Source organism: Salmo trutta, chromosome 4 (assembly GCF_901001165.1).
Source record: "Salmo trutta chromosome 4, fSalTru1.1, whole genome shotgun sequence".
Taxonomy (NCBI): domain Eukaryota; kingdom Metazoa; phylum Chordata; class Actinopteri; order Salmoniformes; family Salmonidae; genus Salmo; species Salmo trutta.
Genome location: NC_042960.1, coordinates 52,943,035 through 52,955,984, shown reverse-complemented (window position 1 = coordinate 52,955,984; position 12,950 = coordinate 52,943,035). Strand labels below are relative to the sequence as shown.

Below are 12,950 nucleotides of genomic sequence, written 5' to 3'. Positions count from 1 at the left end.
CAGTGCAGAATAGAGCACACACACACACACACACACACACACACACACACACACACACACACACACACACACACACACACCAGTACCAGTCAAATGTTTGGACACACCTACTCATTCAAGGATTTTTCTTTATTTTTACTATTTTCTACATTGTAGAATAACAGTGAAGACATCAAAACTATGAAATAACACATATGGAATCATGTAGTAAGCAAAAAAGTGTTGAACAATCAAAAGATATTTTATATGACATTTTTAAAAGTAGCCGCCCTTTGCCTTGATGACAGCTTTGCACACGCTTGGCATTCTCTCACCCAGCTTCATGAGGTAGTCACCTGGAATGCATTTCAATTAACAGGTGTGCCTTGTTAAAAGTTCATTTGTGGAACTTCTTTCCTTCTTAATGCGTTTGAGCCAATCAGTTGTGTTGTGACCAGGTAGGGTGGTATACAGCAGATAGCCCTATTTGGTTAAAGACCCAGTCCATATTATGGCAAGAACAGCTCAAATAAGCAAAGAGAAATGACAGTCCATCATTACTTTAAGACATGAAGGTCAGTCAATACGGAACATTTCAAGAACTTTCAAAGTTTCTTCAAGTGCAGTCGCAAAAACCATCAAGCGCTATGATGAAACTGGCTCTCATGAGGACCGCCACAGGAAAGGAAGAACCAGAGTTACCTCTGCTGCAGTGGACAAGTTCATTGGAGTTAACTGCACCTCAGATTGCAGCCCAAATAAATGCTTCAGAGTTCAAGTAACAGACATCTCAACATCAACTGTTCAGAGGAGACTGCATGAATCAGGTCTTCATCGTCAAATTGTTGCAAAGAAACCACTACTAAAGGACACCAATAATTGGAAGAGACTTGCTTGGGCCAAGAAACACAAGCAATGGACATTAGACCGGTGGAAATCTGTCCTTTGGTCTGATCAGTCCAAATTTGAGATCTTTGGTTCCAACTGCCGTGTCTTTGTGAGACGCAGAGTAGGTGAACGGATTATCTCTACATGTGTGGTTCCCACCGTGAAGCATGGAGGAGGAGGTGTGATGGTGTGGGGGTGCTTTGCTGGTTACACCATCAGTGATTTATTTAGAATTCAAGGCACACTTAACCAGCATGGCTACCACAGCATTCTGCAGCGATACGCCATCCCATCTGGTTTGCACTTAGTGGGACTATCACTTGTTTTTCAACAGGACAATGACCCAAAACACACATCCAGGCTGTGTAATGCCTATTTGACCAAGAAGGAGAGTCATGGTGTTGCTTAATATGACCTGGCCTCCACAATCACCCAACCTGGTTTGGGATGAGTTGGAACGCAGAGTGAAGGAAAACCAGCCAACAAGTGCTCAGCATATGCGGGAACTCCTTGAAGACTGTTGGAAAAGCATTCCTCATGAAGCGGGTTGAGAGAATGCCAAGAGTTTGCAAAGCTGTCATCAAGGCAAAGGGTGGCTACTTTGAAGAATCTGAAATATTTCGTATATTTTTATTTGTTCAACACTTTTTTGGTTACTACATAATTCCATATGTGTTATTTCATAGTTTTGATGTCTTCACTATTATTCTACAATGTAGAAAATAGTAAAAATAAAGGAAATCCCTGGAATGAGTAGGTGTGTCCAAACTGTCGATTGGTGCTATATGTAAGCAGAATCACACAGTGAGACCCAACAAACAGTTATCCTTGTGGGGACCAAAACATCTATTTCCATTCAAAATCTTATTTTCCCTAAACCTAACTTTAACCCTTAAACTAACCCTAAAATAGCTAAATGTCTCCACTTTGTTTTAATATCCTTGTGAGTACATCTGGTCCCCACAAGGATAGTTAAACCAACACACACACACACACACACACACACACAAGCCTTTATAGGGCATCTGTAAAAATGTAGTCCTGCGGACAAATTTCTGCCTGTCCCAGAGTTTTGAACAATATCTCTCGTAGGCTCCCCAGCAATATAATGTGCTTACCCATTACTCTGACATTCATATTCACACACTGCCAACTTACCAGCTTGGCCTGACAGACTGCCTCAGCTTTAAACTCCTGTCCACCACAAAGCAATTATACAGTACACAGCTAGCCCTGTATACTGGCCACACACACACACACACATAGAAAAGATACATACACACAATGTGGATGCACACACACATATACACTGTGGTAGTACACACACAGCAAAGGAGTGTACCATACCGTACAAACGCAGTAACATACTGGCACACACACGCAGGCAAACACAGACATTTGTTTATGCTTTCAGTCTCACACGCATATATAAACAGGCTTGCATGTGCACACACCTGTAGACACACACACAGATGTATTCACACACGTACACATACACACAGATGGGCTCACACACAAACACCCAGCAGGGCATGTGCAGCTACTCAGATGCCTTTTGATCGAGTGACAAACCCATTATGCTAAAAGACTAGCTCCCTGGGAATCCCTCCCTCCCTCCCTAAATGAGCTCTGTTACACACACACCTCTGGATTCAGGTCATAACGCCAGCCAAGCACAACCAGAGGAGGATGTGAATTAATATGAACTACATATAAACATGCACTGGGCTGTCTGAGCACATAGCTAGCGGTAATTAGGCATGAGCGAACAAACACACATTTATATTATGCAGATGCTAGAGCACACACACTCACACACTTTTTATAAATCCCTCTCACTTTCTCGGTCTATAACTCTCTCAAACACACACACACACACACACACACACACACACACACACACACACACACACACACACACACACACACACACACACACACACGGAACAGGAAGGCGCGCCAGCTGCTTCATTTGTCCTTAGGAGTCTACTGGGGATAGAGCAGAGCAACTCTAAAATCATCACCCCCCCCCCAGCCTTCCGTAGGCAGTAATCACTAACTACAGTGCCTTCAGAAAGTATTCATACCTCCTGACTTATTACACATGTTGTTGTGTTATAGCCTGAATTCAAAATAGATTTTTTGTCTCTCACCAATCTACACACAATAACAAAGGGTTTTTAGAAATGTCTGCAAATGTATTGAAAATGAAATACAGAAATCTAATTTACATAAGTATTCACACCCCTGAGTCAACAATACATGTTAGAATCACTGTTGGCAGTGATTACAGCTGTGAGTCTTTCTGGGTAAGTCTCTAAGAGATTTGCACACCTCGATTGTACAATATTTGCACATTATTCTTTTTTTAATTCTTCAAGCTCTGTTAAGTTGGTTGTTGATTATTGCTAGACAACGTTCAATGTTGTCTTGGTAAGCAAATCCAGTGTGTATTTGGCCTGCTAGAAGGTGTCTCCCAGTGTCTGTTGGAATGCAGATAGAGTCAGGTTTTCCTCTAGGATTTGACTTGTGCTTAGCTCTATTCCATTTATTTTTATTAAAAAAAGTAACTAGTCCTTCCTAGTGTAACCGATGTGAAATGGCTAGTTAGTTAGCGGTGGTGCGCGCTAATAGCATTTCAAATCAGTGATGTCACTCGCTTTGAGACTTGAAGTAGGGTTTCCCCTTGCGTTGCAAGGGCCGCGGCTTTTGTGGCGTGATGGGTAACGATGCTTCGTGGGTGTCAGTTGTTGATGTGTGCAAGGGTCCCTGGTTCGAGCCCAGGTTGGGGCGAAGAGAGGGACGGAACCTACACTGTTACACTACCATACCCATAACATGACGCAGCCACCTCCATGCTTGAGGTGTTGTGTTGGATTTGCCCCAAACATGATGCTTTGTATTCAGGACATAAAGTTAATTTCCTTGCCACATTTTTTGCAGTTTTACTTTAGTGCCTTATTGCAAACAGGATGAATGTTTTAAAATATTTGTGACTCGTTTCAGGAAATGAGGCGTATGTTGCACCTCACTACTTCACAGGAGAGGCATTTGAACGTAAACATTTATTTTAGTATCAAAATGCATTTTTGGGCAGAAATGCCTTCTGGAACATGTGAACTTTAATTTGCCTTAATTACTAACTTGTATGTCATCTGTAAGTACGAATAAAATCGTTAAATTACGAGCCTAGTTGGTTTAGCCACGGAAAAAGACAGGAACCTTCCCGCTAGCCATGATTGGCTGAGATAATGGCTGGGTTGGACATGCCGAGAGATGAGTTTGGATTTGTCTGCCATGCAGGATGCTTATGTCTACAACATGAGTGTGTGTAGATAATCTTTTCTACTGTAGCTTTTTTGAAAGATATCATGAAAAACTGCAAAAGTGTTGCTACTGCTCTCCACTTTCTGGAGGACGATTGTACCATGCTAACTCTCTGACTCTGAAAATGAATCCGATGATTTAGGAAAAAACATTTTCACTGAACCAGATATTGTAGTCTTCTGATGACAGTGATTGGGAAGAAACGTGGATCAACAGTGTTGTTGTCACGGAGAAGTTGACCGAGTTTTGAAATCAGTTGAATGCCCAGTGGAAGCAGATTATGATAGCTAAGGAGATGGAAAAAATGATGGCGTTTGATTGAAAATATGCAAAGGGAGTCGAAAAGAGAACATAGAGAAGGCTGTTGTATAAAACACCTGTCTCCGGATTAGATCTTCAAACTAAGGGCAACCATGGCATCCGTGACAAAGCGGGAGAAGCATTCATCTAAGCTACATTTTCAGATATTATACGTGTCTAATTTTGTGCAAAGTCATTTTCAATGCAAGTTAAAGCGTACTGTTAGCTTGTCAGCTAACATTTGCTGGCTGGCTCGCTAGATAACGTTACGTGCATGATCTGTGTAGTAATATTATTAATATCTCAGAAAGCCATTTGCATTGCTAGGTATAGCCTAATGTTAGCTAGCTAGCTAACATTAAACCTAGTTGGTTAGCTTTAGCTACCTGCAGATTTATGCATGGTGGCTAGCTATGACAATCAGTATGGGTTGGGATTATTGCTGCGTTCAAAACAATCTCGGAACTTGGAAATCTCAGACTTCTGACTTCAGTGCTTTCAAGACAACTGGGAACTGAAAAGAAACGAGCTCCGACTGGGAAAAATCGTTTTGAACGGTCATCCAACTCGGAAATCCAACTCGGGAACTCGGGCCACTTTCTAGAGCCCTGACTTTCCGACATGAAGATCACTGACAACGTCATGATTTGACCTCGTATTTTTCAAAGTTCCCAGTTGAAAAACACTGTTAGGTTCATTGTTTAGCTAGCTAGCTACAAATCTAAACAAAATACTCCACTTTGCCAGATGATTACATGACTGACCCATCAGGTTAGCCAGGTGTGTCTGGGGTGATTTTGGTCATCTACTGTATTTCATGAACATGTGTTCATGTCTGGACAATAGTGACCCATCCACTTAGCTAGATGTGGCTGTGGTGTGGTTATAGCATTTCCTTCACATGACCCATCAAGTGTGTCTGGGTAAGAATCATCTAATAATTTATACAATTTAATTTATACAATATTTATCTGGACACATTCTATTTTGATATTGCTACTATGCACGTAACCATTTCACTGTACCGTTTAAACCTTTTGTATCCTGTGCATGTGACAAATAAACTGATTTTATTTGATAAATTGTGTGTTTACCAGAAACGGTAATGTGAAGAACAACATGACCTGCACCAAAGTCAGATTAGGATATAGGCCAAGGACTAGATAAAGTGTATTTTTGCTACTACTTTCACCACTTTTAGTCTTGAAATCTTTGTTTGTTGTTTGCTACACTACCTTACCCCACTCCGTTTAGCACATGGCCCCACATGAATCCTTAAATATGGGTGGGGCTAAGGCTTAAGAGGGTGTGAACGATGCTGAATGGGGTGTGAATACCTTCCAAAGGCACTGTATATCTACTGGCATTCTAGACCTGACTGGATATATAGAACTAACCTTCTGTAGGCCGTTATCACTAACTATATCTACTGAGCCTTCTAGACATTTACATTTACATTTACATTACATTTAAGTCATTTAGCAGATGCTCTTATCCAGAGCGACTTACAAATCGGTGCATTCACCTTATGATATCCAGTGGAACAACCACTTTACAATAGTGCATCTAAATCTTTAAAGGGGGGGGGTTAGAAGGATTACTTTATCCTATCCCAGGTATTCCTTAAAGAGGTGGGGTTTCAGGTGTCTCCGGAAGGTGGTGATTGACTCCGCTGTCCTGGCGTTGTGAGGGACCTGACTGGATATATAGAACTAACCTTCTGTAGGCCGTTATCACTAACTATATCTACTGAGCCTTCTAGACCTGACTGGATATATAGAACTAACATTCTGTAGGCCGTTATCACTAACTATATCTACTGAGCCTTCTAGACCTGACTGGATATATAGAACTAACCTTCTGTAGGCCGTTATCACTAACTATATCTACTGAGCCTTCTAGACCTGACTGGATATATAGAACTAACCTTCTGTAGGCCGTTATCACTAACTATATCTACTGAGCCTTCTAGACCTAACTGGATATATACAGGATATTGTCGGGCAATATCCCTGAATACAGTATATAACATCACTGAATATAGTATGTAACTAGCCTTCTTCAGACCTACAGTATATACTGTATATCACTGAATATTTAAATCCTTTTTTCCTGGACCTATATCTGTGAGCAAACTTACTGCAGGCTTCTTAGGACCGATATCACTAGAACTACAGGGGTGGTGTACATCTGTGAAGATAAAACTACTACTGCAGGCTTCTTAGGACCGATATCACTAGAACTACGGGGTGGTGTACATCTGTGAAGATAAAACTACTACTGCAGGCTTCTTAGGACCGATATCAGTGAATATAATGTACCACCATACCTCCTGTACACATATACCACCATATCCCTGAGCCTTCTGAGAACATATAGCATGGAATATATAACTAGCTGTCTGCAGACCTAAAACATCACACGTGATGATATGACTGTATTGCTGCCGACATATATATCACTACATATGTAACTCCATTATACTAAGCCCTCAGTGTTTCTACATATCAGTAGTGCTCCTCTCTCTCTCTTCCAGTGAGGCAGGAAGGTGTGTGTTGTGCTGCGCCTGCTGTTTTAAAGCCACCATGATGCCATGGCTGATCAGTGATCACCATCTCCATGGCAGGAAGGGAGGGAAGGGCAGACAGAACACACACACAGATGCTATCAGATCAGTTGGTATCAGTAGCCCTGTTGGCAGATGGCCCATTCCTTCCAAATCCTCCCCTATACACATCCCTCCCTGATCAGTAGAAGCTAAAGGGAATAGTGACTCCTGTAGACAGCGAGTGACTGCTTGATGGCTCAATTAATGGCAGCAGCACACCACGAGATGGCCCCGCACGTGATAAGGAGGAGAGTAATGGCACACAGCTGGGGCTGGGAAGAGAGGAACTAAGAGCAGATACTGTTAAATCTATTCATGATTCATTATTCCTTGCTTTGGCTCAAAGCTCCCCTTGTCATTTCTCAGTGCACTCTCGCTCATTTAAAAAAAAAAATCACCCTCTCTCTGGCTCATCCTTTCTACAGCATCTCTCTCTGGCTCATCCTTTCTACAGCATCTCTCTCTGGCTCATCCTTTCTACAGCATCGGTCTCTCTGGCTCATCCTTTCTACAGCATCTCTCTCTGGCTCATCCTTTCTACAGTATCTCTCTCTGGCTCATCCTTTCCACAGCATCTGTCTCTCTGGCTCATCCTTTCTACAACATCTCTCTCTGGCTCATCCTTTCTATAGCATCTCTCTCTGGCTCATCCTTTCTACAGCATCTCTCTCTGGCTCATCCTTTCTACAGCATCTCTCTCTGGCTCATCCTTTCTACAGCATACCTCTCTGGCTCATCCTTTCTACAGCATCTCTCTCTGGCTCATCCTTTCTACAGCATCTCTCTCTGGCTCATCCTTTCTACAGCATATCTCTCTGGCTCATCCTTTCTACAGCATCTCTCTCTGGCTCATCCTTTCTACAGCATCTCTCTCTGGCTCATCCTTTCTACAGCATCTCTCTCTGGCTCATCCTATCTACAGTATCGGTCTCTCTGGCTCATCCTTTCCACAGTATCGGTCTCTCTGGCTCATCCTTTCCACAGTATCGGTCTCTCTGGCTCATCCTTTCCACAGTATCGGTCTCTCTGGCTTATCCTTTCCACAGTATCGGTCTCTCTGGCTCATCCTTTCCACAGTATCGGTCTCTCTGGCTCATCCTTTCCACAGCATCTGTCTCTCTGGCTCATCGTTTCCACAGCATCTCTCTCTGGCTCATCTTTTCCACAGCATCTCTCTCTGGCTCATCCTTTCCACAGTATCGGTCTCTCTGGCTCATCGTTTCTACAGTATCGGTCTCTCTGGCTCATCGTTTCTACAGCATCCCTATCTGGCTCATCGTTTCCACAGTATCGGCCTCTCTGGCTCATCCTTTCTACAGCATCTCTCTCTGGCTCATCCTTTCTACAGCATCTCTCTCTGGCTCATCCTTTCTACAGCATCTCTCTCTGGCTCTTTTTTTACTATCCATTTGTCTTTCTCATATCACACTCTATTTAATTCCCCCCTCGCCCTCTCTCTGTTCTCTCTCATCACCTGTCTCAGCCCTCCTTCTCCCTTCGCCTGTGTCCCCTGCCAGCAGCCTCACTCCCCCTCTCTCATTCCCTCCTTCCCCTCTCTTCTTCCCCTCCCTCTCCCCCCCATTCTTCCTCCCCCTTTCTGGAGTAGCACAGGCAGATCTCTATTTACGTCTCCTCTGTGGTGACAGTAGAGCTGACAGTGGAGCTTTACCCTGTCGGCCTGGCTACTGGCTAATGGCACATATTCACTATGGTTCTGGATCTGTTTGGTTCTGTGCCTAGCTCTGGATCTGGGTCCAGCATGTGGACTGCTAAACACCACCGGACCTTTTCACTGCTGTCCGTGACGATGGAGTAGAATGAGCCTGTAAGTCACCTTGAATGAAGACGTCAGTCAAGTGGATAATGCGCCACAACGCACACTCTGCAACAAGAAAGGGACATGGGGTGCCTGCCAGGACTCTGCTGATCATGACGCGCGCACACACACACACACACACACACACCCTACTGCGATGAACACACTCTTTCAGAAATGATGAGAAATACTACAGTTCATGAGTGTGAAACACACATGCACACACACACGGTTTGAGGGTGTGTGTGTGTGTGTGTGTGTGTGTGTGTGTGTGTGTGTGTGTGTGTGTGTGTGTGTGTGTGTGTGTGTGTGTGTGTGTGTGTGTGTGTGTGTGTGTGGTGTGTGTGTGTGTGTGTGTGTGTGTGTGTGTGAAAGAGAGAGACAGAGACAGTGGCTGGTGTCAGAGAGGGATGGTGACTGTGGTGTCTGCCCTGTACTGCTCCCTATAAAGACCAGACAACACACACAGTAATACTGAAAGACAGTAACGTCTCTCTTACCTGCTTGTGCATCTCTATGTTCAGCCCATAGGACATCTCATAGTACTGTATGGAGAGAAATAACAACATTCAATAAGTATACAGAGGTAATACATTAAATATAATCAGGTGATCAATTCTGTGTGTGAGTGTGGGTCCGTTCATGTGTGCATGGTGGAAATGTGAATGTGTGTCTGTCGTTGTCAGTGTGTATGAGGCGGTGTTTGTCTGTCTCCGCGCCAGTGTGGGTGTGTGTACACAGTAATAACTTCCATCCGGGCTGGAGAGACAGCGGGGATCAGTCATTGTGACATAGCCAGTCCCAGTCTCAGCAGGCACATGAACAGCACTGAGAATGATGACCATCAAACCTGACTTCTCTCCCTCTCTCTCTCTCTCCCACCCCCCCTCTCTCCCCATCTCTCCCCTTCCTCTCCCCCCTCCCTCTCTCCCCCCTCTGAACCTCTCGCTGTCTCTGTCTTTCTGTCTCTTCTCGCCCTCTCAGAATCTCTGCATCTCACAGGGACTGTCTGTCTATATCTCTTTCTCTCGCTCTCCATCTCTTGATCTCTCTCTCTCTCTCTGGCATTTCTCTCTCGGTTTCTCTCTCTATCACACACACACGTACGATGCATGCACACACACACGCGCTCACACAGTTCACACACACACACACACACACACACACACACACACACACACACACACACACACACACACACACACACACACACACACACACACACACACACACACACACACACACGGTCCTCTTAAACCTTCCTTCCTTTGTCCATCTCTGAATCCTCTCCTCTCTCCAACATCATAAAAGCCATGTTCTTTTGTGCCATCTCTCCTCATCATGTCCTCCCTCCCTCTACCGCTCCATCCATCCCCCATCTCTCTCTCTCTCCCTCGCACTCTAACCATTATTAGTCTCTCGCTCTTTCTCTCTCCCTCGCACTCTAACCATTATTAGTCTCTCTTTCTCTCTCCATTCTTATTCATTCTCTCTCTCATATTAGATAAGTAGGTTCTGAGGACCAGTATGCTAATGTGGCCATGTACTGGACAACACAAGCCTCTTCACAGAGCAGTCTGTATGGAGGAATAAGGACTATGTAAAGGCTTTAGAATGCTCTACATACCATATTATAGACTGAAAGATAGTGTATAAGGCTCTATAGAGAACCAACATGGCTGGACCCATGCAGAGAGGTGAACAATGTGGGAATGGATTACTGTAATGAACGTGTACACTGAGTATACCAAACATTAAGAACACCTTCCTAATACTGAGTTGTGTCTGTCTGTGTGAGGATACTCCTCTGGCAAAGTCAACACTGATAGAGAGTCAGGCTAAATGAATTAAATGGCATGAAAGATCAAGATACTGTACAGCCACATATGATCCATACAACACACTGCACAGTGTACTACAAGGAATCTGCTCAGCTTAATCACACCAAAATACATCTGTCATGTCATGTCTTGCATATTCTCATTCATCTAATCTACCCTCATTCATTTGAATAATTCACATTCTTATAACTCTCCACACATACTATTCCAAGGATCATCATTCTCAGACGTATAAAAGAACAACGCTAAAATCCCTATGCAGGCTTATGATCCCAGGTGATGAAGCTGAGCTAGCTAAGAGCCCCACACTACACAACAACACAACAACAGCAGGCAGCCACAGAGCTGTTATCAAGGCTGATCTACTACAGACAGACAGCAGAGTAGAGCAGCGTTGTTGTAGCGTTGTGCAGGTTTGCCTGTTCTGTTTCTTAATGGCTTCATCTTCCCCTAGCTGACTGCCTGACTGTCAGCCCCTCGTCCTACTCCCCCACCACCCACCATTATATAATCTCCCTCTCGTGTCAGTGCATTCTCATTGAGCGCTATGTGTATAATACCTGGTGTATGCGTGTGTGTGTCAGTCTGGAGCAGATTGTGCACGGTATGTGGCGGATGTGGCGAAGGCTAAGCCCGGCAGAGAAACAGTAAGCCAGCCTGCTGATGCTGACGTCACCTCCCCAACCACCACAACGAGGAGGGTGTGTGTGTGGTGTGTGTGTGTGTGTGTGTGTGTGTGTGTGTGTGTGTGTGTGTGTGTGTGTGTGTGTGTGTGTGTGTTGTGTGTGTGTGTGTGTGTGTGTGTGTGTGGTGTGTGACACTGTGTGTGTGTGTGTGTGTGTGTGTGTGTGTGTGTGTGTGTGTGTGTGTGTGTGTGTGTGTGTGTGTGTGTGTGTGTGTGTGAGAGTGACAGACAGAAAGAGAGGGTGAGACAGAGATGAGGGTGTATGTCGCAGTATATAGGTTCGCCTGTGTGTGCATATGCGTGTGTGTGTGTGTGTGTGTGTGTGTGTGTGTGTGTGTGTGTGTGTGTGTGTGCGCGAGCACACGTGCGCATTAACTTGATGGTGAGGATCGACCATGCAGCTGGGTGTGAGTGTGTTGGCCCTCACACTAGACCCTGCTAGGTCACTGTAGTGAGACGATGTCTGTCATTGGCTAGTGGTTGATGGCTGTCAGGGTGTGTCAACACAGAGGTGGGCCTGTACAGATACATCTCTGGGGCCCACTGCTGCTCAGAGATCCCCTGCCAGATAGCCTGGAGGTTCAAGACAACCAGTCAACGTGTGCTGCTGCGAGGAGGCCCGACAGGAGTCTTGGTCATGGAGAGGCTTTGTACCGGCAAGGGGAGACTTGTGCATAACTTGTGCATGAATCCACATCAAGGGCTAGCCGGCAGCAGAGAGCTGTAACGAGAGTATGCAAGCACGTAGTAAGCGGGCATGCAACTAACCTCTACCTAGGCACTACTGCACTAGACAGTTGCCCGCTGCCTTGTGGGTTAATCTGGTACGACAAAGGCTAGGGGGGCACACCCTGAGAGAAAAGCAGTGTGCTGGCGGCGCGCGGTAGGCGGACGCCAACAGACTTGGTTTCCGGCAGCCTCCTGCAGCTGTAGAAGATACTGGTCATCCTGGGTTTCCCACTTGCCACTGGAATTTCCCATTTCTACAGTGCTGTTGGGGATTGCGCACCCTCAGCGGCACTTTAAATAACTTCCTTTGAGCAGGTATCCACTTCTGACCTCGGTGAAGCCATCAACTGGAAACCGGACTAAAGTCTGGCGGTGTTGGGGTGTCTGGTGACGGCGTAGGAGTGGATGCATCGGGAGCCCTTAATCAAACCCCTGCATGCCAGCAGCACAGGACTATTATGGTCGCTAGCAGTTGGGACTTGAGTGGCAGCTGCTCTCAGCAGACCCCTATGTAACTGAGCAGCCCTATTTAGGAGCCACATTGCTCACCCCAGCTGGGGAGAGGCCTTGAAAAGGTGGCCTAAAAATTCACTTCATCCTGGATAGGCTACCGCACCTATCAGGAGTTCCACTCAGCGGTCGAAAAATGCTAAAGAAAATAATTCCCCTGAAACTGGCGACATGGAACATCAGAACTCTTGGACACTGACGATAATAGCGATAGACCCCATCGGAGAACAGCTTTGATTGCTACAGAACTAAGGCGCTACAACATTG

The 12,950-nt window shown here is 45.0% G+C and overlaps 1 protein-coding gene across 1 annotated transcript in view; it reads right to left on the bottom strand.

Moving 5' to 3' along the window:
• Window positions 1-12,950, bottom strand: part of LOC115192599 (transducin-like enhancer protein 4) — an 80,811-nt gene that overhangs the window by 42,618 nt on the left and 25,243 nt on the right. The window contains exon 4 of the mRNA XM_029751284.1: window positions 9,419-9,463. Coding sequence (XP_029607144.1) covers window positions 9,419-9,463 — 45 coding nt within the window. The remainder of the gene's footprint in view (window positions 1-9,418; window positions 9,464-12,950) is intronic.